Here is a 26,887-nt window from a genome sequence, read left to right as displayed (position 1 = left end):
GGGAATGTTTTTTTCATCAAAAGATCTATAGCCCTCTCCTATACAGAACAATTCTGCAAGCCATTAAATGTTATTTCCACTGAGGATCATCTTGCAGGAAACTGCTGTTAAGTCTAGAATTTCAAGACATTCTAGATATATTCTTATTGAGAACAATGACAAATATTGCTAATAAATAGAAATACCCATGTCGTTTTTATTTTCTTTATTTTAACAGTTTTTCAAGGATCAGATAAAATAGTTTCATACAGTGCCAACATTTTGTTTTTAGTTCTTTGACAATAGTAGACCAAATTTCATCTGTAAAAAACAATGGCCAAATTATTTCCAAAGTCATATTTACTGCCACACAGTTCAAAATGTGTAAATGTGAGGATGCTGCTCTCAGTAGGTAACCTTCAATTTGCCTACCAGGTTTTGCAAGCATTCCATGGAAATCCAGCCCCCATGCCTCTGGTGGTTCCCATAGAGAAGCATTATCAAGGATAAACCAAAAGCGGCCTGACAGAGAGAGGTCCCTTAAAGAGGTCTAGCTCATAAGCCATTTCAGACTTAGTGTGAGGGAAAGGGAAGGAGGCACCCAAAAAACCCCAGTATTTAAGACCACCCTTTACATGCAAAGAAGGCAAGGGGAAGTCACCAGTCTCTTAACAAAGAAAACGTAAAGATGCCATGCATTTAACTGGCCATACCTGAAGGAGACCTTGTGGGACTTCGTACTCTGACTTCTTCATCTGAGCCAAAACCTAAGAACTGCTCATCCTATAACAAAGGAAAATTATTTTAAAATCAGGAAAAAAACAACAAAAAAAACATGAATCTGAACATATCCCAGAGAAATGCCCAGAGGAGACACAAATGACTTTGGAAAATTTAGCCTCTATGTATTACTCATCATCATTCATATGGATATTATTATAAAATAACTTAATACTGAAATAAATGGACCCAGCCATATGGCTTCATTACAGACAATAGGAGCTGTGTAGTAATTGAACAATGCATTGATAAGTCACCTTTGGTGCACAGTACATAGGGGACAGTCCTAAATTTCAAACTATAGATACAGCCCAAAACAATTAAAGAATGACTTTAATTCAAGTAAGCAAATCAGTACAATGGCAGAAATATACAGCCCCAATAAAACAAATACCTTTTCAACAGGTAGTTAAGTCTACAGACACATAAGGAATAATCTACAATATCATAATCTCTTGTCTACTAAATATTAATAGAGACTGAAATTGCCATTATCGTCAGTTCCTTAACTCAGGAATTGACATTTAGATGTGATTTCTATACATTTGAGATCCAGAGATTCTCAACATGCATTTTATGGCATCATTTTTAAATGCCCTGTGATAAGAGACTTAATGGTGGGCAGCAGCATTTGTGAAAGGGATGATGAATTGACTACACCAATTCAAGAATGCATCCAAGAATAACTGAAGGAACCATCTTATTTTCAGTCATACTGAGAAAAGGCAAAAACTTCTCTTTACCTCTAACTTTTAACCTGCCTTTTGAGAAAATACTAAGGATTTAAACGATTTTGAACAAATTGTCAAGAAATATGGTCTATTTAAACAACCTGATTAATAGAAATTCACCGATTCAGAAGCTAAGAGTTTTCTACAAAGAGATAAGAATTTCAGATGCCAGAAACAAAATCCACATAAAATAAGAACAAAATAAGGAATTATAGACAGATTTTCTTGTACCTCCAATTTATACTGATAATCCCCAAACTAAGTTCCAACAGTTAAAGCCCCCCAATTGTAGAGGGGGCCACTTCATCCTCTCGTTTGTCGGCACGTGCCACCACTGAAGAGAGGGAAGGGCTTGTCTGAGGTCTCAATTCTTTTATTTATTGGAGCGTTTTAAGGAATAAATGAAATAATTTATGTAAGTTATGTAATTTATGTAAAATCATTCATAAAACTATAATGTGGTATCCATATTGTAGTTCTTATTATTGATGTGGTTTTAGAAGCTGAAGTTCTGAAGGGCCAAATGACTTGCCCAAGATCATACAGTTATTTGCAAATAACTTCCTACCATAATGGCTACAATCTAAAACTATAAATAAATATGTAAAGGAATCCAATAAGTCACCTACAGTACAAAATACCCTATTCTTTCAGCTACTATTAAAGTAACATGACACCCATTTTCAAATCCTTAAAGTTTCTGATTTAATTCATTCTTTCCCTGCATTATCCTTATGGAACAACTGCTAATCTATGCATTTCACAAAGACATCTGAGGATTTCCTAACGCTTGCCAGGGGACTACATTGCTAAATGCATAAGTTCTATGCTCCAAGTGTTGCAATGAGAGAGTTCTAGCAACTATACATACAATAGCCAACAGGTAAAGTAACCAACAGCTGAAGTAATGAAAAATGTTTAATCTTTAAAAGAAACATAAGAGATCCACATTGCTATGTTTATTATCAGCAACCTTAGTGAGTCACTTTTCTATATTTCTAACTTTCACAATATGTAGCTGTACAACCCTAATTCAGTGTGCTCCAAAAGAGTACTACTGAGCTGTCAAGCAGTAATTTAACTAACTCTGCCAATGTTTAAAGTTTCCAAGTACTTTCCAAAATGACAGAAGGCATTAACTCTTTCTTCGTGGTCTTGTAGTTGGAATAAGAAAAGAATGACTTGACTTCCACCCAAGAGCTTTCTTTTCACTTCAAATATAGACTGACTTCTTGAAGCATGCTTAAAAAAATAAGCACCCATTGTTTAAACAATCCAGACAGTTTAGCCAAAAACAAAAGCCATCATTGTTATGTTAAAGAGTTCTGGTCAGCTAACTCTGAACTTCCAATTCCACGTAAAAGTCCCCCAAAATCTAAGGAAAACCAAGCTGAGAAAGCACTGGGGGAAAAAATGCTGCAAGAAGGCGCTACAAATGAAGTCCTTTTTGCCTCTCCTGTCGCTCTCATCACCCCCTTTAAACACACGGGGTTCCTGGAAGATGCAGTAAACAAGGTAACAGTGCTCAGCTTCCCAAGGGATTTAGGCTTGCCTAGAAATCAAAAGACTAAGTCAAAATGTCTACAAAAAAAGGTAACAAGAGAAGCTGCAATTAAATCCATGTTTGGCACTATGGCATCATAAGCCTGGACACTCGTGAAGAGAGGAAACAGAAGACTCCACGCTACACAGGATGAAGTATTCCTGGAAACTGGGCCCAAACAGCCATCCATACTTTTCCTTTCACTCTGGCTTCCTCTGATGAGCACAGCACTCCAAGACAAACTATAGGCAAGAGGCAACAAACCTATTCCTTCTGGATAATGATGTCACTAGATCGTCAAGATTTTACCCTTTTCTTACCTCCAAAGATAGAAAAATATCCTTGCCGAGTTGAGCACCATAAAATACTGTTGGACCACATTTAGCTTCCGGAGATTAGGAATGCAATGAAGCTAATGTTGTTTCCCAAGTGAAAGCTAATTCTAAAATAATACATGTGTGGAATTTCTTTATTATCCCTACCCCTACCTCTAGGGGTTATTTGAGAACTTCCAAACATACGTTTACTAGCAAATTCTACGTTACCCATAAATATCTTAACATTTGATTTTTATTTTAATGGCAGAATTTTAATCCTTTAGTGGCTATTATATTTGTGATGAAGCAACAGGAATATGTTTTCCACAAGTGAATCTAAGTGAACCCAAAGTATTACAGACAATGATGTTTACAGATAAAATGTAATGACGAAGGTATTTTAGAAAAATACATGAAGTTCTGTATTTCAAGGAATTATGTACTGCTAGGACAACTCTGCAAACAAAACACTATTTCTTTTACTTGTCCATTCATTCAAAAACCATTTATATGCTATCTGTTCCCAATGCAAAGGTAAGTAGTAAGACATGATCCTGCTCCCAAGAAGTAGCTAAAGCAGACAGGCAGGTGCACAATCTCAGCCTTCCTTCAGAAAGCCAAAATCCCTTAAAAAGTCGGTGAAGGATAAATTACTACGTAATTCATATTCTGGAATAAAAAACTGGCTTAAATCTTGGAATAGTTCATTCTTCCACTTGTATTTGTATTAGGTTCATGGAGAAATAGTCAACAAATCTCAAAATTCTTCCAAAGGATGGCAATGTCTATCTCCATGCCTCAGTATTGTACTAGGCACCACTCCAGCATTAGAAATCTGAGAGAGTTTAAGTAATCGAGACCTAAATCATCTGCAGTGATTAGATGCGACACAGTTCCTAGTAATACCAGTGATCTGATAAACTTGCAACTGAGAAAGTCAATGCCTTTTCCTTCCTACCCCCAACTAAAATAGATTTTAGCTCCTCCCGTAAGTTCTTCCCAATTTAGTCAGAGCAGAAACCATTCACCTGGAGTTCTTCACCTCCCAATCTAATGTGGAGGTTCCAAAGCTATTTTGAAAACTCTTCTATTAAACAAGCTTGGCCACACCTGGCCTTTGATGAATAAGGCCTAGGATAACCTCTCATAACCTTCTTTCTTTTCTAGCAAGAGACTCAGCATTTCAGAGCACTGAATTAGATGGTAAGTACCTTAGCATTCTTCTGTCTCCAAAATGGTTAGTCTTTAGAGTTAAAAAAAAAAAATCAAATTTCTTCACCTACAGAGGTTTATTGATGAATCAACTGAAAATAACATCAAAAACCATAGACAGTATCAAAAGCACCCGATACGTAATTGTTTGAAATTCTTTGTTTTGAAGGCTTATAATTTTTGGTATCATCATACATGGTTCCATCATATGAGGAGGCCACAGAACTAAGAAAATTACTACGAACAACTAAAGAAGACGAAGCAACGTCAAGGAGGCATATTGTGCATCTCAGTAGCTCTAGTTAAAGAAGAGTAACACTTCTCCTTTGGGAATTTATTCCAGTTAGCTACACTGCTGCTGGCACATTTCTCTGAGTGTCTATCGCTACAAGCTCTAAAATAACAAGGGCTTGGGAATTCCCTGGTGGTTCAGTGGTTAGGACTCTGTGCTTTCACTGCTAAGGGCCTGCATTCGATCTCTGGTTGGGGAACTAAGATCCCACAAGCTGGGCAGTGTGGCCAAAAAGATAAATAAATTTAAAAAATAAAATACCAAGGTCTTAGCGCTGCACTTTAAAGACATACATAATCACCAGTACTTAATTAGCACAATGGATAAAGAATGTGTTTACAAGTTTGTCTCCTTCTCTAGAGCACTCACTCTTTAAAGACAGGGAAAGTTTACTTATTCATTGTTGTATTTTAGTATCTGGCACAAATTTAGAGTAATAAATGTTTGTAAAATGAAAATAAAGGAAATGCAGTACACTGTTTAAAAAACATTACGTGGTAATAGCACAGTAGCATAAAATACTGGTGCACTCAAAAGAATTAGACAATAAGATTCTTCTTTTAAGAATTCATAGGGAGGGGGTCTTCCCTGGTGGCAGTGGTTAAGAATCCGCCTGCCAGTGCAGGGGACATGGATTTGAGCCCTGGTCCAGGAAGATCCCATGTGCTACGGAGCAACTAAGCCTGTGCACCACAACTACTGAGCCCACGTGCCACAACTACTGAAGCCAGCACGCCTAGAACCCGTGCTCCGCAACAAGAGAAGCCTGGCAATGAGAAGCCCACACACTGCAACCAAGAGTAGCCTCTGCTCGCAGCAACTAGAGAAAGCCCTGGCACAGCAACGAAGACCCAACACAGCCAAAAATAAATAAATTAATTAATTTTAAAAAAACACAAAAACTAATGGAATGCAGTGTGTTTCCTGCTATGCCAGAGGAATACACATGCCAGAGAAATGAATATGGAAGCACAGCAGAAAGGTGACTAACCCAGTCAAGGAGAAAGAGTCAGGAAAGCCACTGCAGAAAGGGTGAAAGCTTACTCAAACTTCTAAAGGATGGTAAATTAGGGTTGAAGGGAGATATTTCAGGCAGAGAGAATAACACATACAAAGGCACAGAGATACAAAAGAGCATGGCATGGAGTGAAATTACAGACAGTTCAGTAGGGCTGAGGCCCTAGCTGATGTGGGAAAGGAGCATAAGATATTGAGGAGGAAAAAAGGCAGAGGCAGATCATGAAAGGCCTTAAATGCCTTTCTGAGTTTGAAGTTTATCTTCAAGGAAGTATGGGCCTCATCCTGAGGGCTACAGCTCATCAGTAACACTTTCGGGCAGGAGAGAAGCATGATTAGATTTATATTTTCAAAAGATCACTATGACAGCAGTGGGGAAGTAGAGACTGCCTTTAAAACCAGAGGCAGTAAGAACAGCTATAAAATGACTGCAGTGGCAATGGGGATTAAGGAAAAGGGCAGATTCCATAGACAGTTAGGAGGCAAAATGAACAAGGTTTCAATATAAAGGGTTCAGGGGATGGAAAGAATCAGTAAAGACTTGCAGGTGTTGGGCTTAGGTTGATTAGGTTTATGGTGATATATTTATAAGACTGGGAAAAAAGAAAGAAGAGAGGTTTCTAGGAGCAGGAGGGAAATCAGTTTAGACGCATGAATTTGAAATGTCTGTCCAAGTTGTAAGATACAATGATCTGGAGAAAACGCATCTGATTCAATGAATTTATGAATGCTGAAACTGTGTATATAAACAGTCACCCAGGGAGAGAATACAGAGAAAAAGAGGATACACGGCAGATCCCCAGGGAATACCCACACTTCACGTACAGGGGAAAGAGACGCTAAGGGGGGAGATAGAGATGGAATGGCCAAGGAGACAGATCATGTATCTAAGTACAGAACAGTCAAGGGAAGAATACGCATCAAGAGATGGCCAAGTTGGGGAGGGATACAAAAGGATTTTGTACAGAGGATATCAAAATTGGGAGGTCACCTATGACCTTACCAAGGGCAACTTCAAGGCAGTGTTAGAGGCAGGAGGAACCAAAGCGCAGTGGGTCAAGGTGTGATTAAAAAGTGACAAAAATGGAAGTCAGTATTGACCACTTTTTTGGAAAAACTCAATTACATGGGAAAGGACACAATGGGCACAATGTAAGAAAAGATTTGCCTGGGGGGATTACTTATTTGTTTGTTTGTTTGTTTATTGGCCGCACCGCACAGCATGTGGGATCTTAGTTTCCCCACAGTGTGGAGTCTTAACCACTGGACAGCCAGGGAAGTCCAGGACTTTTTTTTTTTTTTTTTTTTTGCGGTACGCGGGCCTCTCACTGTTGTGGCTTCTCCCATTGCGGAGCACAGGCCCCGGACGCGCAGGCTCAGCGGCCGTGGCTCACAGGCCCAGCCGCTCCGCGGCATGTGGGATCCTCCCGGACCGGGGCACGAACCCGTGTACCCTGCATCGGCAGGCGGACTCTCAACCACTGCGCCACCAGGGAAGCCCCAGGACTACTTTTTGAGTTGAATGTGTTTACATGCTGAAAGAGAACACAGCAGCCAGGAAGAGACTGAAAATTCTCAACAGCAAATCGCTAATAAATGGGAAAGGGATGGGGAGGAGGGGTTGGCACTGAAAGAGAATGAAGACAAAGTGCAACGGAAGGGAGCTCTCTATCAGAAAAGGGGCTAAGCGTGCATTTAGTTGCAGACAAGTTGATAGGCAGGAGTTAAGCTTAGAGAGTTTGCTGAAATCACAGGCAAAACTCTGTTTATATGGGCATCTGCCAGACGAGAGACACAGATTTCTTCAGATTCTCAAAGAAAAAAAGCAGCTCACAACCTACAAAAGTTTTTTAGACCGTAGCTCTAAAGGAAATAAATCATGGACAATGGCTGATTAAGAATAAATGGGAGGGCTTCCCTGGTGGCGCGGTGGTTAAGAATCCGCCTGCCACTGCAGGGGACACAGGTTCGAGCCCTGGTCTGGGAAGATCCCACATGCCGCGGAGCAACTAAGCCCATGCGCCACAACTACTGAGCCTGTGCTCTAGAGCCCGCGAGCCAAAACTACTGAGCCCACACGCCACAACTACTGAAGCCCGCGTGCCTAGAGCCCATGCTCCGCAACTAGAGAAGCCACCACACTGCAACAAAGAGTAGCCCCGCTCACCGCAACTAGAGAAAACCCGCGTGCAGCAACGAAGACCCAACGCAGCCAAAATAAATAAATAATTTATTTATTTTAAAAAAAAAAGAATTAAAAAAAAAAAGAATAAATGGGGGGGGAACTTCCCTGGTGGTCCAGCGGTTAAGACTCCACGCTCCCAGTGTAGGGGGCCCAGGTTTGATCCCTGGTCAGGGAATTAGATCCCGCATGCCACAACTAAAGATCCCCACAGAGATCCCGCATGCTGCAACAAAGATCCCCAGTGCCACAACTAAGACCCGGTGCAGCCAAATCAATCAATCAATCAATCAATCGATCAATATTTTTAAAAAAAAAGAATAAATGGGAGGGGGTAATGGGGAGAAGTGGGAAATCAGATGCAAAAATTGATAAAAATTGATTTGGTTGGAAAGGGGTAGCCACAGCAGGGCCAAGATCGAAGACAAATAAAGTATCAGCACCTTGTTAATTCTAGGATGGTATGGTCAAAGCTCATCCAATACACAGCAGGAGCTACCTTTGGGTCTCGAATGTAGACAAGGCATAACTCTGAAGTTTATTCTAGATACATACATATGAAATTAGAGTAGGAAAGAGACTGAATAACTGGAGAGCAGATAGCAGCCTACAGCCAAAATTCAAATGGGACTGGCATTCAATCACTCCAGCAAGTATTTACTGAGTGTTGCCAGGCACTGTTTTAGACTACACAGGTGAAGAACTGACAGAATTCCTGCCCCATGAGAAAATAACGATGTAACAAATAAAGAACGCAATGAGGGCGTGAAGGATTGATGGGGGTTACCTGTGAGGGCTGTTTTCACTAGGGTGGTCAGAAAAGGCTTCTGACCTTGGCAAACTGTGGGCCACAGGCCAAATCTGGACTGCCACCTGGTTTGTTCAGTCCATGAACTAAGAATGGTTTTTAACATTTTTAAATGGTTAAAAAAATCCAAAGAAGAATACTTTATGCACATGAAAGTTATAAGAAATTCAAATTTCAGTGTGCATAAATAAAGTTTTATTGGCACACAGCCCCATGTGTCATCATTTCTGTATTGTCTATGGCTGCTCCTGGACCACAACAGCAGGGGGGAGTCATTGCGACAGAGACCATCTGGCCCTTTGCAGAAAAAAGTGGCTGAACCCAGATTTAGACCTAAATGATGAGAAAAAGACAGACATATAAAGATCTAGGTGGCATAGTATTCTAGCTAGATAGTAAGTGCAAAGGCCCAGAGACAGCAACGAGCATGGCATGTATGACAGACCAAAAGGCCAGTGTGGCCGTGCAGCAGAATGAGTGAGATGAGAAGAGGTGGTGCTGGAAGAAGCAGACCTGACCAGAGGCCAGATCATGTACGGCTTTGCCAGACAGGGTAAGAAATCTGGATTTATCCAAGCAGTGGGGAGAAGGGAGATGCGGGAGAGATACCAACATGTTTAAAGTGAGGGAATGGTAAGATCTGACTGATTTACACATGGAATCTACAGTTGCTCTGTGAAGAACAAACTTCACTGAGGTAAGAACACAAGCAGGGAGATAAGGGAATAGTCCAACCAAAAGATTATAATGGGCAAGTGTGGGGTTTTGGTAGGAGAATTAATAAGAGGAAGTTGGATTTAAGGTATTCTGGAGGTAGTACAGACAGAATTTGCTGATGGGTTATTTGGAATGTGAATATAGAGAGAAATCAAGGATAACTCTCAAATTTTAGGCCTGAGCTATTGGGTAAAGGGCAGAGTCATTCTGAAACAAGGAGAAAGGAGAAAATCAAGACTTTCTGGACATGGGAAGTGTAAGATACCTACTAAATATCCAAGTGCTTCAATGCATATCTGTTTCCTTGTCTGGGAATAGCAGTGGCTACCTCAGCAGGTGGGCAAGATTAGGTGAGATGATACATGAGAAGCACTGAGAATACTGCCTGACCCACAACACTCGATAAACACTCAACATGCTTATTATTATTACGCAAATGGAACGTCAAATAGGCAGCTGGAAATACAAGCCTGGGACTCAAAGAAGTAGTCAAGGTTTAGAGACAAAGATTTAGGAGTCCTCAGCATACAGATGAGGCCTGGATGGGGTCACTGAGGACAAGTGCACAGATAGAGAAGGTGGCCAAAGGCAGACTCTTAGGTGACGCCAGCATTCAGGGGAGTTAAGCAGAGGAAGGAAGCCATACAGAATACTGAAAATTAATAACCAATGAGTTAAGAAAAAAGCAGATGAGTGTAGTGTTACAGAATCCAAGAAAAGAGTGTTTCAAGAAGGGAGTGGTCACCTGGTTCAAATGCTGCCCAAAGGTTGAACAGGAGGAGGACTGAGAATTATCTATTCAATCTGGCAAGAGAGAGGCCCTTGAGGATTTTGATAAGAGCAATTTCCTAGAGTCATGGGGATAAAAGCCCAATTGCAGGGGTTGAGGAGTGGCTGAGAGGTGAGAAAGTGGCACCTGCAATTACGTACTGCACTTTCAAGGAGTTCTGTTGTGAAAGGGAGAAGAAAATTGGGTAGTAGCTGGGGGAGGACCTGGGGTCAAGGGTTTTTTAAAACAAGGATTATATTAAGACAGTTTTATATGTTGATGAGAGAGAAACTGGTGATGCAGGAGAGAGGGGGAATAACTGCAGGAATGACCCTGAGTAGATGAGAGAGGATGGAATCCAGAGTACAAGTGGAGAGTGGCACTTCTTCAGTTGTAGAAGGCAGTAAAGGATGTGCTAGTGCTTAAGTTCCCTTTTAACAGGAAGGGGAAAGCTATTAAATACCCTGGGAGTGGGCTTCCCTGGTGGCGCAGTGCTTGAGAGTCCACCTGCCAATGCAGGGGACGCGGGTTCGTGCCCCGGTCCGGGAAGATCCCACATGCCGCGGAGCGGCTGGGCCCGTGAGCCATGGCCGCTGAGCCTGCGCATCCAGAGCCTGTGCTCCGCAACGGGAGAGGCCACAACCGTGAGAGGCCCGCGTACCGCAAAAAAAAGAAAAAAAATACCCTGGGCGTACTTTAAATATCTTGATTCATATCTTGATTCACATATTACACCTGGTATAACTGACTCTCAAGAATCAGTAAATCAGTAAATGAAGACTACTATTTGAATTGCTCCCAAGAACAGTTCTGTTAATATTAGTTTTGAGAGCTTTCTTTGGCCTTCAAATTACCAACTTCCAAAGTATCTTGCAAGGTATTATAATTTTAGTATTTATATTCATGCTATATATATATATTTTTTTTTACTTCATGCTATATTTTAAGCCGAGCTCAGTAAAGAGAAATCAGACAGTAAGTTCCATGAGGGAAGGGGGGAAGGGACCTGTTCAATGCTAATGCCCCAATACTTGGTCATCTGCCTGGTACATAAAAGATGTTCTTTGAAAAACAGATTAGATTTCCAGTCACCGTTTCTTACTCTGTAGAGTGCTATGTTTATGAATGCCATTTAGGAGGAAGATGAGCCTCTTTGCAAGCAGTTTTTCACCATTTGTAAAAGAAAAAAAGATAGTGACACCTGTAAATCATTTCCAAAAAGTGAATTTAACAATGGTGTTTTTGAATTTATAAGAAGGGAAAAGAATAAAATACTCAAGCATAGTCAATTACACAGATATCAGGAGACAAACTTCTTAAGCCAAGATGGTTTCTGAAATCCAAGCAGTCTAGAAATGTACACAGTTACTGAACTGACATCATAGTCTCTTGTCAACAGAATGGCAGGGACAGGGCCAAGGCCAGATTCTCTCTGGCTACTGGTGCCTCAAAGAGAACTGTGGCTGTTTGAATGCAAAACAGATAGGAAGAGATTTACACTGTTTTAAATATGATCTCTGCCTGATACTGAGAAATGTTAACCCCCAAAGCCACCTAGGATTAAAGAGTGCAAAGACAGTAACACAATGTTCTTCAATAACAATAGTTGGTAAAATTTTCACCCACACAAGAATGAAATTGTTTTCAAATATTTAATTCAATTCTACCTAGCAACTCTCACCTAAGAAATACAAATGATACCCACTTTGTAATTAAAGAAAGAAGTAGTTCCTCATCCTCACTCCATTATCAACAAGAGCAAGAAGCAAAGATGCTCAAAACAGCTAAACAAATGAGACAGGTGAACTCCACCCATCCTGCTCCGGAAAAAGAGGTCGACAAAAAGAAGCTCATTGTCTTAAAAAAAAAAAAAAAAAAAAAAAGGCAAAATGAATGCACTACATCAGATAGTAAGCTATACAGATTCTTGGCAATGCCCCAAATCACTTCACACGACCTTAAAAAACAAACAAACAAACAAAAATCAGGACTTCCAAACTCCTAGGTTCCAAGTCTGAACTGGTTTACCTACTTGCTGAAGCAAAAGAAATAAGCCCACTTATATACCGTAGAAATTAAATTAATCAGCACAATGACAGGGTTTATTCGTCTCTGTTTAACAGGAAAGTACCACAAAATGACTAGATCCACTTGAATAGGCTGGAAAAATTAAACAAACACCAACACTGTTTTCAGAGATGGTTCTTTTTATTACAAGAGGTTTTGGTCCTCCATATGCCAACTTTCAGCAGTTAACTTCATTTTGAGCTATATGTTCATTCAACTACAAGTTTCTATTATAAAATTTGTAGTTCTTTCTTCCAGCTTGTTCTGATCTTGCTGCAAAAGTCAGGTTGCATCTTTCCTTCTGGGCTGTCGAATGATCAACAGCAACTAAAGTTAACATTGAGAAATTCACAACTTTCTTTTCTCTAAAGGTAAAAAGAGTTATCTCTCCAAAAAGCCAGTTTTCTGAAGGAGCAAAGTGAAGTTACATGACAAAAGTAAATAATCCCTTTGGCAAAACAACAAAGCTACTAAGTCAGCCAACACAATTTTGACCTAACATTTTTGAGGAATTAATGTACAATATATGAGTTGGGAAGTTGTGTTCTTACTAACTTAAAAAACCAACTGACTCTTCTGACTACTACATCATATTTGGAAGTTTCATCACCACATTCTGAGAAGCACACATTAGGTGGCATTAACTTACTTAAAAAAAAAAGTCCCTGGTATTTTATTAGTCAACACTGGAATCTCTCAAGTAGAATAAAGAATCAGGAGAGGGCTTCTCTGGTGGCGCGGTGGTTGGGAGTCTGCCTGCCGATGCGGGGGACGTGGGTTCGTGCCCCAGTCCGGGGGGATGCCGCGTGCCGCGGAGCGGCTGGGCCCGTGGACCGTGGCCGCTGGGCCTGCGTGTCCGGAGCCTGCGCCCCACAACGGGGGAGGCCGCGGCGGTGGGAGGCCCGCGTACCGAAAAAAAAAAAAAAAAAAAGAATCATGAGAATTATTCTTTGCCGTTTTATAATCTTTTGTTTTCTGAATTTCTACTTGTATGAGGAGCAATTGAAAGTTACGGGAAAAGGGGCTTCCCTGGTGGCGCAGTGGTTAAGAATCCACCTGCCAGGGCTTCCCTGGTGGCGCAGTGGTTAAGAATCCGCCTGCCAAAGCAGCGGACACGGGTTCGATCCCTGGTCCAGGAAGATCCCACATGCCGCGGAGCAACTAAGCCCATGTGCCACAACTACTGAGCCTGTGCTCTAGAGCCCGTGAGCCACAACTACTGAGCCTGCATGCTGCAACTACTGAAACCCGCGCTCCTAGAGCCCGTACTCCACAACAAGAGAAGCCAACGCAATGAGAAGCCCGCGCACTGCAATGAACAGTAGCCCCCACTCAGCCCCTGCTCGCCACAACTAGAGAAAGCCTGCGCGCAGCAATAAAGACCCTACTCAGCCAATAAATAAATAAATAAATAAATAAATTTATTATTATTTTTTTTTAAAAAAAGAATCCAACTGCCAATGCAGGGGACACGGGTTCGAGCCCTGGCCCAGGAAGATCCCACATGCCGCGGAGCAACTAAGCCTGTGCACCACAACTACTGAGCCTGCGAGCCACAACTACTGAAGCCCAGGCGCCTAGAGCCTGTGCTCTGCAACAAGAGAAGCCACTGCAAGGAGAAGCCCGCTGCACCGCAATGAAGAGTAGCCCGGCTCACTGCAAGTAGAGAAAGCCCGCGCACAGCAACAAAGACCCAATGCAGCCAAAAATAAATAAAGAAAATAAATAAAAATTAAAAAAAAAAAGTTACGGGAAAAGTATGCCTCCCTTATATTTCCAATTCCCAGTTTCTCAAATGACACCAATTTTACAATTAGGGAATCAAGCTGCCCTTCACTTTGCCACCACTTGCAGAATCCCTGCAACAATTCAGCTTCACCTTTGAACTCCAGTCATTTTATGAGATGATCTGGTTAACAGTAGACAGCATTTACTATACGAAACTTAGAAAATATTCATTATATTTTTAATATTTAAAGCCAAATAACCTTAAATAAGCCTAGTATCCATTTATCTACAAGAAGGAAATTATACACAATTCCAGTACTAAATTCCAAAGTCCTAAAGCTTCAATAACCCACTCAAGGTTTTGCGACTAAGAGCTAGTAGGAAAATGAGCTGGTGTTAATATCAGCTCTGCCCAGACTTTTGGTAATCTATATGAATAATCCCAATTCACAGTTTTCATTCTGACTGTACCGGAAATGCTTTTCGCAACCCAACATATCTAAAAAGGTTTCATTCTAAGTAATGTAAGCCCTCCTCATGGCCTCAAAAGCCAAGGGTCAGAGGCCTTTATAATCCTCATTCACATGAAGCCAACTTATTAGACTGGAAAGGATTTACAAAGCACTTGTTATAATGCATCCACAAGCAGTGATACCCTTAACAAGGGATATTCTGAAGCACAGCTCTTTAGACTACAACTGAAAATGGACATAAAAGCTACAAATATTTATTTGTTTCCTATATTGAGACCACATCTACTACTTTCCCTGGTTTCTCTTGATGTTTAAGGTTTCCCTCTTAGCTCCCTCTTAGCTCATTTTCTAAGTTTTTATTCTCCTATAAAACCACTATAAAATCATTTCACACACAAAAAAATCATTTCATAAAGACATTTCTTTGGAGCTTACTACTGAAAGTTAATTATTGCCATAAACTGACAATTCAAATACTTCTTAGGGAGCCAGTGAGACCCTAGGACCCCTTGGGGAATATTAAAAAGTATAAAACATGATCCATGCCCTCTAGGATCTAAATAGAAATATACTTATTGATTCAGAGAATGAGAAGGTAGCTTGAGAAGTCATTTTACACATACATAGGCAGGACTCCTGTCCTTTAAAATTCACCTCCAGAGAAGATCATAAAATTATTTCGGTAATCTTTTCGCCATCACTATAATGAAAACCATCATTAGCAACAAGTTCCTTACACAACTACCCTTTGCTTCAATTTAAACCTATTTTTCTCTTATTTTAGCATCAGTAGAGCTGGAAAACAGCTGGTTACCATTCCTAATAATGGATCCATTCATGTTTTTTGAAGAGTTATTAAGTTGCCTCTTAACTTTTCATTCTCCCAACCTTTCCTCATAGGTCTGACTTCCAATCATATAATGATCTTTTGAGTCTCCTCAGAAACCTCTCCAAGGTACCCTCATCCCCTCTAAGTTGAGGAACCTAGAAGTGGAAACAACACTCAAGTAAGTGGGTGATCAGTGCCAGCATTATCTATATAAAAGATGATGCCGGGCTTCCCTGGTGGCGCGGTGGTTGAGAGTCTGCCTGCTGATGCAGGGGACACGGGTTCGTGCCCCGGTCCGGGAAGATCCCACATGCCGCGGAGCGGCTGGGCCCATGAGCCATGGCTGCTGCCTGTGCGTCCGGAGCCTGTGCTCTGCAACGGGAGAGGCCACAACAGTGAGAGGCCCGCGTACCGCAAAAAAAAAAGATGATGCCATCCCATCAGGATTCCTCAACACTTTTTTTTTTTTAACATCTTTATTAGAGTATAATTGCTTTACAATGGTGTGTTAGTTTCTGCTTTATAACACTCAACATCACTTTTAAAGCCCTAATCGGTACTTTTACAAAAATGTCCTTTGATGGCTCTTAAGACTTTCCTCTGCGGTACTTAAGTTAGCTTACTATTTTTCAAAATTACTCAAAATTATCCTGCTAATAGTCTTCAACAACATAATAGCTTATGCGATATGTCCTTGCAAAGTGTTCCTAGAAGTTATATGTATACCAAATTTTCAGTTCAACAAACATTCACTGATCACCTTCTATATGAAAAGTCACCACTGTAAACAATATAAAACACAAATGATGACTCAGAAATGGTCTGTGTCTTAAGGAAATCATAATCTATTGGGGGAAAGACAGACACAATCAAAAGTATTTACAACACAAAGTATTCTGGAGTAAATTCTTTAAGGGTAGGTAAAGTACAGTAAGAAAACAGGAAAGAAGTTGAATTTCAGCTAGTAGTGGTATCTTGAAAGCTTCACAGAAGAGTTGGGATCTGGGGATCTGAACTGAGCCATGAAAGATGAATAAGTCAGAGGCAGGTCAAGATGGGAAACATTTTAAGGCAAAGGAAAGGCATTAGCAAAGGTGTAAAGGCAGGTACACACAGACTGTGGAGAACATCTAATAGACTGGTAGTTCAATATGGTTGAAGCACTTTAAGTGAAAATGTGTGTTCAGGAGATAATGTTCAAAATGTAGAAATGTAGGCCAGCTAGATTATAAAGGGCTGGGAATTCTAAATCTTATTTTACATTCAGTGAGTAGTCAAAGGGTTTTAGGAATAAAGTGACAGAATCAGATCTGTATTTAAGAAAACCACTGGCACCACTATACAGTGAAAAGGAAGGCAGTGAGACCGGTTAGGAGCTTATGGTTTTAATCCATGCAAAGGTAATGGAAATTTAAAGTAGGATGGTAAAAACAGAAAAACAGGGACACATTAAAGAAACAATACAATAGTATCACAGACAAGCCTCAGAAATTTATTGGATGGGCTGAGAAGAGAAAGGGACTGAAGGTACCACAGTGCAGAGAGCGTGAACAAGCCTTCGAATAGTTACAGATTTGGATTTGAATTCTAGCTCTGCCACTTACTAGCCATACGACTTAAGGAAACCTATTTAACGTGTCTGTACCTCGGTTTCTTCATCTGTAAAAGGCAGTGTATTAAGTATTTCAGCAAACCTTTTTTTTTTTTTTTTTTGCAGTACGCGGGCCTCTCACTGCCGCGGCCTCTCCCGCCGCGGAGCACAGGCCCCGGACGCGCAGGCTCAGCGGCCATGGCTCACGGGCCCAGCCGCTCCGCGGCATGCGGGATCCTTCCGGACCGGGGCCCGAACCCGCGTCCCCTGCATCGGCAGGCGGACTCCCAACCACTGCGCCACCAGGGAAGCCCAAACCCTTTTTTTTTTTAAGTGAGATAAAAGAGAACTATATTTTTCCTCCTTAAGCATATTATCCTCTACTAGGTGAAGTTTAACTTGTTTTTGACTATTCTGCTCGTGGTTATTTTTATTTCTCAAGTTAAGTTCCAACCTACAACTTAGCATTTCTTCTGTAATTAAATTGTTAGCTGCATTGATCTCCACAGACCAACACTTACTCTCCACTCTCCCTAAGCTAAAACTTGAGAACAAATGTCAAATAGCTACCAAGTATAGACTAATGAATCTGAACTTGGGGGCCAAGAAGCCTGAAGAACCTCGGAGTTGTTTTAGGAAATCACCAAGTACTCATACTCAAAAAGATAAGGAACACTAGTTACAGGGACCAAGGGTAGCAACCCCAATATAGCTGTCTTGGCTTGACAGTTATGCAACTCATGAAGGCACTGCCTTCCTTGGTTACCTACCTGCCTATTTACTGTCCTGTTCTTTTTATTCCCTTTTATGCCTTATCGCTAATAACATTCTAGTTGGATACCAACGGTACCCACTGTTACCAAGATGTGTGACTGGCTTCAGTTTGGTTCCACCTAGCTTACTGATGAACTTGACACCCATACCAAAATCAAGAACATTCTAAAGTCAAGATTATAGCACTCGAATAGGTATATATGTGTACACATATATATGTACACCTCCAAGTAAAAAAAACCTGTTACCTCGGTGGGGGAAAAAAAAAAAAGATTAAGCACTCCTGTCCTTACAATCTGAGTCCTACTGAGTCCTAATAATAATTAGGGATCCCTCTGTACCAGGCAAAGTGCTAAGTACTTTGCATGCATAATTTCAATTAAGCCTCACAATAATCTTATGAAGCACAATTACCACTGATTTACAAATGAAGAAACTGAAGCACAGAGAGGTTAAGAAAGTTTTTCAAGGTCATTCAGCTAATAAATAGTGGAGCCAAGATTTGAACCCAGGCAGTCTGAACCCAGAGCCCATGGTCTTAATAAACTCTTAATTACTGTGCTGTACTATCTCACACTATTACAGATTACATAATGAGATTCTGTCCTTCCTTTGTAAAGGTATTTACATATGCACAAATAAAAAATCCTTGCTGGAGAGATTACAAAAGGATTTCCTCATTAACTAAGCTTAAAGAGATGTTATCCACATGGTTTTACTGCTTATAATTAAAGGCAATAATAATCTAGGGACAATGTTGTATGCTTGTGTTTGATCTAAAAATCAGTCAATACTCATGGATGGACAGAAGTTGAATACAAGCACGTGTAAATATTTATTCCTTTAGGCGTAGATATTTATTACAGATACGTGTGATTAACTACTCCCCAGTTTTTAGAACTGAGATAGTACAAAGGAGAGCTTAGTGAAAAAAAATTTCTCCAAAAACACTCCTCACAAGTAATGTTACTCCCCTAATTCAAGACAGAAAGCCACAATTACTTTGATGCTGTAAAATGAGAATGAAACAATGATGCTTCAGCAAAGCGTGGACCATAAGGGTTGGATCTCTCGAAAACAATTCAAATGTTAGAAAGCTTCATAGCTCTCAATGATGAGAGACATCAAAACATCTACACCCAAACATTCCAACCAAACCCAAAACACAGAAATGCAAGAAAACAGATAAAATATATGGAAAAAACTCCAACTCCAGAAATAAATGGCAGTTGAATAGCTCCTACCCACTGGTGCCCCACAAGGCACTGCTGAAGCGATAATTAAAGGTAAAACAGCTGGGGAAATCCCTTTAGTCTATTTGTCCAACAGAAAAACAACTACTCATTTCAAAGAAAGGGGAATTTTCATACACTGCACAGAAAACTGCCAACTAACTCTTACATTTATATCTTTGTTTCCTTAAAACTAAAACTCATTAGAATAGTTGCATTCAAAATCTAAAAAGTTAAACCAAGTTTGAACTCTAAGAAGTTTCATACGAATCCTACAAGGGGATTTATATCATCCAAAACAACTGCAAGTCACACAGCAGCATTCTTCTTTCAAATGTCTTAGTCTTTAAACGCAAACGCCTAGCAGCACCTCCAGCCTCCTGGTTGGCTTCCCCTGGTGTGTAACCTGACAAGGTACAAAGCTCATTGAAATATTTAACAGTGGTGGTATGGATTTCTTTGGATAGATCAAGAAAAGCAGCTCATCCTTTTTAAAAACATAAAGAACCATTTTATGGGATGCCATTCCCTCAGTCCAAGTGTCTCTGTATTTCCTCAGGGCTTTCTCAGAGAAGTTATTGAGGGGGAAAATGAAAAGGCTAACAAAAGGACCCCTTTTCTCTCCCTATTCCCAACATAATCCACCTCAGCCACAGGGCCAGTTGCATCCGCACTGTCATAAATGCCAGCAATTAGAGAATTAGGCCATAAAACCACCCACTCAGGTGTAAGAGCGCAGGCCTCCAGCTTTATTTCATGCATGCCATAAACTTCCTTCTTTCAGGCCTTCTTCACAACCAAGGAAATGACAATAACAACAACAAAAAAGTAGCCCTTTGTCCGCCTCATACTGATGTGATCAATGAAACCATCTGGGTCCAGGTGAAGGACTCAAGATTCCTTCTTCTTAATAAAGACTGCATTTCCTCTAGCATGGCACATATAGATCCGTTAAAGGACATGCTGTATTTTGAGCACTAACATAACGCGAACTAAAGTGAAGCTACATTTTCCAGAAAAATTACTTTCCCTGCTTCTGAAACTGCTCTAGAAACCTAGCCAATTCTTGATCTTCTCAGGAAATACTGGAGGCTACAAGCGTTTTCTTAATTAACTCAATAATTTCTAGATCCTCCTGCAGTCTTTTCTAATCAAAAAAGTTAATTCAAATATCAAAGTTAACTCTATGCTTTAAAATCTGATACAATTTAGGAACAATCAGTAATTTCATTTGATTGATTGTCTTCGCAACCACAAAACCCCGAAGTCTGTGATTTACTCCATAAGCTTTTATTTATCAAGCTTTAAATCAATCTAGATAAGACCCAAACAAACACTTTTTAATAGTAAACTCTTTAGCTTCCTTCTTCCTACTAGTGCCTATAGGGTTAAGAATCTGACTAAAATGTAGGTACCTCATGTCAGACTCATTAGTAATTTAACTTTTCTTAATTCCTGAAAATAACGTATGCAAACAAAAGAAGGTCCCATCCCAGCAATCCTAGAATAAATTCCTCCCAAAGTAGTGATAGTCACAAAGCTTCCCCCTTTCTCATAGGTCTATGCCACTGGGCTCTCCACCTTGGCAGAGGAAGAATGGAAAGAGACAAGATATTCACAAAAGGCCGGATTGAAGGCCTTCAGTTAAGTGCTAGAAGGAAGCTGAAGTTCTGTGCCAACACTAGTGGAATGTGGGCAGGCACAAAGAGATCTTAATTAGGAGACCTACAATTAAAACAGTGAGTCTCCAAAGGAGAGAGAGGCACTGCAGTCTGTTATGCCTCAGAGCAAGCGAAACAAGTGTTGGCCACCCCCCCTAGCCACAGGGCAAGGAAGGCAACGGGTATTAAGCCTGCACAGCTGCTCTATGGAAGGCCAGCTCCCAGGTGAGCAGAGATGGGAGGGGAGTCAAGATGGGAGTATTTTCTCTTCTCAACTTCCAATCAAAAGATCAATCACTATTTTGTGAACGATGATTTCCTACAAGAGCATGTGCCTTAAGATAATTAGATGGAAGGTAAAGATGGGGACAAGTGATATGCCTTTCAGCGAAAGATGAAGAAAAGTTCTAAAGACTGCACTTGTGATGATCAGTACAAACTAAACTACCTTTTAGAGCGTATTAACAACTACTCCCTGCAATGTAGGTACCATCACTTTGGATTTGTAAATACATTAGTGTATTGGATTTTTTTCATTTAAAAGCTCACACATCTAAAGGAATATACCACCTAGACTGAAAATAACTTCCCTTTTGGAGAGTCAGGAATCTACAATATTGAAAACATGAAAACAAATTTAGCCAAACAAGAGGGCCTCTCAACACCAGATAATGAGTTATACTTAAAATTTTATCTTCACTTTTCTTATAAATGAAATTGGTCAACTTCAGCAAAGAACTTTTTCCATAAAATCCTTACATTTTTTTCCATACAATGAAAACTATCCCACCAAGTTCAAATTTCTCTTCCCAATAATAATGGCAGTTTAATGGCAAATGTACACTCTGACATTAAAAATTACCAAACAGGGCTTCCCTGGTGGCACAGTGGTTGAGAATCCGCCTGCCAATGCAGGAGACGCGGGTTCCATCCCTGGTCCGGGAAGATCCCACATGCCGTGGAGCAACTAAGCCTGTGCGCCACAACGACCGAGCCTGCGCTCTAGAGCCCACAAGCCACAACTACTGAGCTCGCGTGCTACAACTACTGAAGCCCGCGCACCTAAAGCCCGTGCTCCGCGAGAAGAGAAGGAAGCCACCACAATGAGAAGACTGCGCACCGCAACGAAGAGTAGCCCCCGTTCGCCACAACTAGAGAAAGCCCACGCACAGCAACAAAGACCCAATGCAGCCAAAAAAGAAAAAAAAAAAATTACCAAACAAGCTCACTGACTCTGACTTTTTAAATAAATTCAGAATAAGAAGTTCTGACCTGAGCAAATAATTAATATAACAGAGAGGAATCAGAATACTGGAGCAGAAAAGATTCCTGCGCTGACATTTAGCCCAACCTTTTCATTTTACTGATCGGAAATTTCAAGTTAAAAGTGAAACTGTCCAGACTGGTGAGTGACAGAGACGAGTGCGAGGAGAGCCCATGTCCATCGACTTTCACGCGGAGGGGCTTCTTCTAGTCTACTTGTGTTCTCTGCTTCACTTTCCTTCTGCCCAGCTCAGGATTAGCTGTGAAGGTAATGAAGGAGCAACTCCCACTCTTGGCACATATGACCAACGAACATCCAAAAATAAAAAAAATCACAGACACTCTCCCACTCCAGGACCACCATCTTTTCTAAGCCCAACCCAAGAGCCCACCTTAGTCCACCCGAACTAAACTGCCATTTCAAATACAGACAAATACATACCAATGTTGTGATTCGGTTTCCATTTATATCTAATCAAAGTTCGCCATGTTATGATCAGGGTGGAAATTCTGCTTTTAACATTTTGTGAGGTGGTAGGAATGGTAACTGGATTATGAAAGTAATAAAGATTACTTGCTGATAAATAGACCACTTCTGGGGTTCACATTAAAACAGCCCAAATTCTAGTCAACAGAGAGGATGCTGTACTGTGTTTAATTAGATGGCAAAGTAGAGTCACATATATACCACCTGAAACAATCCTCAGAAAAGTGGGACCCTGGCACCATGCAGGGGAAAGGGAAGGCGGAAAAGCAGACCTCCGTGATTTCTCACAGTGCTCAATCAAATAAAACTCTAATTCTACTTCATAATTGTCACACAGAAAGCCCAAATAGGAGTTCAGCAACATCTATATATTTTTTAAAATAATCCCATTCTGACAGACCTTGGTCATGAAGAACTCTTACATGTAGTTATTACTCAGAGAGATATCAATCCCGAGGGAAGTTCAGAACCTATGGCAGTAAAGGACAAATCTTCTACAGCTAAAGGAGTTTAAACAGGGAACTGATATGGAAGTTCTGTCACCTTTCAACCACCTTAGCTTAGTATTCAATAAGTATTAACTTACGTTTTGTTATGAAGTTACAGTCATTATTCACTGAAAGCGAACCAGAATTTAAAGAGGCTAGAATCCTTTTGGATCACAAACCATGTCTTCATGAATCCACACAAGCCTTGATACAGATCTGTGAGCAACTTCTGAGAAACAATCTTTAGAACTCTATGTCAGCCCGTGGGAACCCTAAACCTCCTTGTTGGAACTTTATCATTGATTTGTAAGACTCTGTAACAAAATGCTTGGTTTCCACCTTGAAAACAACCAGGTCAAAGGAGATAATCACATGGTTTAGTACTAAGCCATACCATGGGTTAGCACTCATGAATGCATACCATTAACCCATCCTAGATTAACTCAAACTACCACATAAAAGGCTTACCAATGGAACAACAGCTCATTCAAGCCTAATTCAGAAAAAATACTGAAGTTTAATGTAAGGAGTCAACCACTTTCCTCATGATGAAGTAGCAACTACTGTTCAGGCAAAAGTTTTAAAGAAAAAAGGTATTAATATGATCTTATTTGAAATTACTGCATTTCCTTGACAGGCTTTACACTACATACTACTGCTAAGCAAAATAATGCCAGTGGATAAGAAAATGTTAGCACCTGATTAAAACTTTAAAGGTGATTTGTCAAAGACCAACAGATAAAATATTCTGGTGCCCAGACATTAGGTCCCTGAATCCAGGTGGCTCTCTTTCTAACCAGTCTCTTGAAAAGCTATGATTGGAAGCTGTCAGCATAAAACTTTGCTTTTGAATATGTGATAACAACATTTGGAATGTGAACACTTGGTCCTTCAGTATAAAATAAATAAGCATGCTAAACAAGAAGAAAATGCTTCTCAGGATCCCCTTAAAAATAGACTAACTTCTCCTAATAGAGACTTTCTTATTATACTCAAATATACATGGGGCTAATATTCTACATATAACCAGGCAAGTCTCAATTTTGAAAACAAGCAGGTAAATGAAATGTCAGTAAGTCTATTTTTTTTTTTTTTTGCTGCTGTATCTTTTAAAAAAGCAAAATCAACTCACATTTAAGCACCAACTCCATGCAAGTAACCTGAACGGTTCAGTCTTTTTGTCATGTATGAGGCCTTTGGTTCTCCAACTACATGGGATCTGTGTTGTTAGCTTAAAAAATACAGAATTGGCCTTTCAAAAAAAAAATAATAATCTACAGCAACCAATAAATAGTCTCAAACAACCCTGCTGACTGCAGCTGCCTTCTGAAGGCTGGGAAAAGGAGGTGGAGAGAGAGCAGAGAGAGGCAGGGAAAAGGGACGCTGCAGCTAGCTACATCGCAAGGAACACGCCCCCATCATGTCCTCCTTGCTCTGTCAGAAGGCGGGTTGTTGTCAGTCTCCTGATCAGGATGCCTTAGAAACGATTTAAAAAAGGAGGCAGGAAGACTAACAACTAAAAAATGCCAGCTCCTTGAAAGGAGGGGCCAGGGTCCCTGGGATCTCCTCCCTCCCCTTCTGCCCAGGATCTTTCTGTAGATCTAAAGGGGTGCGGGGCACAATAGGGGACGAGGGGTTTGCCCAGGATATTTTGTGTGCACCAACGGCAGAGCACGCAGGAAACGGCTGGTTGTTATCTTTCCCTTTCTGTTTCAATCAAGAGCACTCCAAAGCAGCAACCCCCTACCCCCCTCCGCTTCAGCCCCTAGCAGCTGCTCTTCCTCCTAGCATCCCCCATCCCATTCTCCCCCTTCCCCTACGATTCAAACTCCCCCTTCTGCATCCAATGTAAAACAAATGCGCAACGCCACTGGCTGAACCTGAACTCAACTTCCCTTCCCAGGGCAACTTTCCTTTTGGCTGAAGGGAGCTGAATAATGCCTATCAAAGCATCCCCATTCTCGCCCCAGTACTAAATGGGGAAGGGGCAAAGCTGGAGATCCTTCATCCACCTTGGGTCCCCCTCAAACAAATCAGAGAGAGAATGCTAACTCCTTCTAAGGAATAACTTTGCTTCATAACCGCTTCATAACCCTCTTTCTCTCAACCAGAAGCAGCCACCACCACCGCACTACAGTAAAACTGTCCCTTATCTACTCTCCTCACCCCAACCCTGCTTCCCCCACCCCTTCCAAGCCCCAGGATTGGCCTAGGAAAAGGTGGATCAATAATGAAATGACGGAGAAAAGGAGAAGGGCGGGAGGGAGCTAGGTTTGAAGACTGCGTGCTCTCAGGCGCAGTGGGTGGGGTAGGAGAGCAGCTGCTTCCCCTGGGAGGATGCTGCCCAAGTACCCCACAAACACCGCCCCTCACGGGGGCCCCCTTCCCCAGAGCTGGAGGGAAAACCTGCCTCCTCTCCAGGGGGAATGGTGGAAAGCTGCTCTTCTCTGAGCCTAGGGAACAGTGGACAATTTTCCCCTCGAAGATGCCACTAATCCTTCATTCTAAAGGAGGGAAAGGGTGGAGTGAAGGTAGAGTAATCCCCTGCTACCAATAGGCTAGAAACTGCAGCTCTGTAAAATGGGGGAAACAGACTGCTGTAGGAGGAGATCGCCGTTATCTTCAGAGGGAAAGAAGGCGAAGGGAGGCAAGGTGGAGAGGAAAGTAGCTTTTTCCTGGTGGGGAAGGGCGGGATGAGGGGAGAACCTCTCCGCTGGGGGTAGGGGGGGTGCGGGTGGAGGTGAAGGAAGGGGGAGTGGCTGGTAGTGTAGGGACCTGGCCCGGGGACGGAGCGAGGGTTCATCAGGTTTTCGAAAGCAAGGTGCTAGAAGGGACATCGGTCCCCAAGGGTGGGAGAAGAACGTGGCTTTGGATGAGGCCATCCCCCGAGAGATGCCCAAGAGGAAAACTGCCCCAGGAGTAAAACATCTGCCCAGAGAGGGAGGCGGGGATGTGGCGGGATCAAGTCTCTAGGAGGGAGGGAGGGAGGAATCTCGCTCGGATGAGGTAATCTGTGAAAGGGAGGAGGGGTTCAGTCCCGGGATGGGAAACCCGGGCGAGGGGTCTGTGCCAGAGGATGTGGGGAAGGGTCAGGGGAAGGAGGGTGGGGGGTCAAACGCCCTCGGCCAGATGGGTCCGAACCCCGGGGTGGGGACGCCTGGGGGCCTGCACCCCTGGATGGGGGTCCCGAGATGGGAGGGCCATCTGCCCCGGGTCAGGGACCCCAGGATGGTCCCCGAATTGGGATGCTCCACAATCCCGGATGGGGGAGGGGAGGGGGACCCGCAGAGGGTCGAGACCCCGGACCTGGGGGTTCCTCGCCCCCTTACCTCTCCGCTGCCGCCTCCCCCGCCGCTCTCCCCAAACACGGCCCGGAACCGGCGCAGGTTGGTGCCGATGGCGGCCGAGACCTGCAGCGCCGCGTCGAAGCCCGGGCCCACCCGGAGCAGGGCCGGCCCAGAGGAGGCTGAGGACGATGACGAAGACGAAGACGAGGCGGACGACGAGGAGGCTGCTGAGGCGGCGGCCGCTCCCCCTGGAACACCAACCCCGCCGCTTCCCGCCGCCGCCGCCGCCGCCGCCGCCGCCGCCGCGGCCGCCACAGCCGGGGGGGAGGGGGGCGCCCCGGGGCCGCCGCCGCCGACCAGGGGCCCGGGGGGAAGCAGCAGGGCCGGGACGCGTTGCCGCGGGGCGCCCCCTAGGCCCCGGCGCCCCCCGCCGCCGCCGCCCCCGGTGGTCCCGGGTCGGGCGGGGAAGCGCCACCGACAGCTGTGCGCCATGTTCGCCCCGTGAAGTGAAGCAGCGAGAGGGAGAGGCGACAACACAGGGGGGCGGGGAGGCGGAGGGGGGGGCCGCGGGCCCCGGAACCTGCCTGGCCCGCTCGGCGCCGCCCGGCCGCCTGCACCCCGTGGCCGCTATGCCGAGGGCCGGGCCGCGCCAGCCGGCCC

General features: G+C 42.6%; 1 protein-coding gene across 2 annotated transcripts in view; it reads right to left on the bottom strand.

Moving 5' to 3' along the window:
• The window catches only part of KMT2A (lysine methyltransferase 2A), a 75,251-nt gene extending 48,532 nt beyond the window's left edge, over positions 1-26,719 (bottom strand). The window contains exons 1-3 of one of the 2 annotated variants that reach the window (XM_060160484.1): positions 26,270-26,719; positions 24,073-24,171; positions 693-762 (exon numbers count right to left, since the gene is read on the bottom strand). In XM_060160484.1, coding sequence (XP_060016467.1) covers positions 693-762; positions 24,073-24,171; positions 26,270-26,719 — 619 coding nt within the window. The remainder of the gene's footprint in view (positions 1-692; positions 763-24,072; positions 24,172-26,269) is intronic. The other variant, XM_060160485.1, reaches the window with a different exon arrangement.
• Between the last annotated feature and the right edge of the window lie 168 nt (positions 26,720-26,887).

The sequence above is a fragment of the Lagenorhynchus albirostris genome, chromosome 9 (assembly GCF_949774975.1).
Source record: "Lagenorhynchus albirostris chromosome 9, mLagAlb1.1, whole genome shotgun sequence".
NCBI classification, from domain to species: Eukaryota; Metazoa; Chordata; class Mammalia; order Artiodactyla; family Delphinidae; genus Lagenorhynchus; species Lagenorhynchus albirostris.
This window is presented reverse-complemented; position numbering and strand designations above follow the sequence as displayed.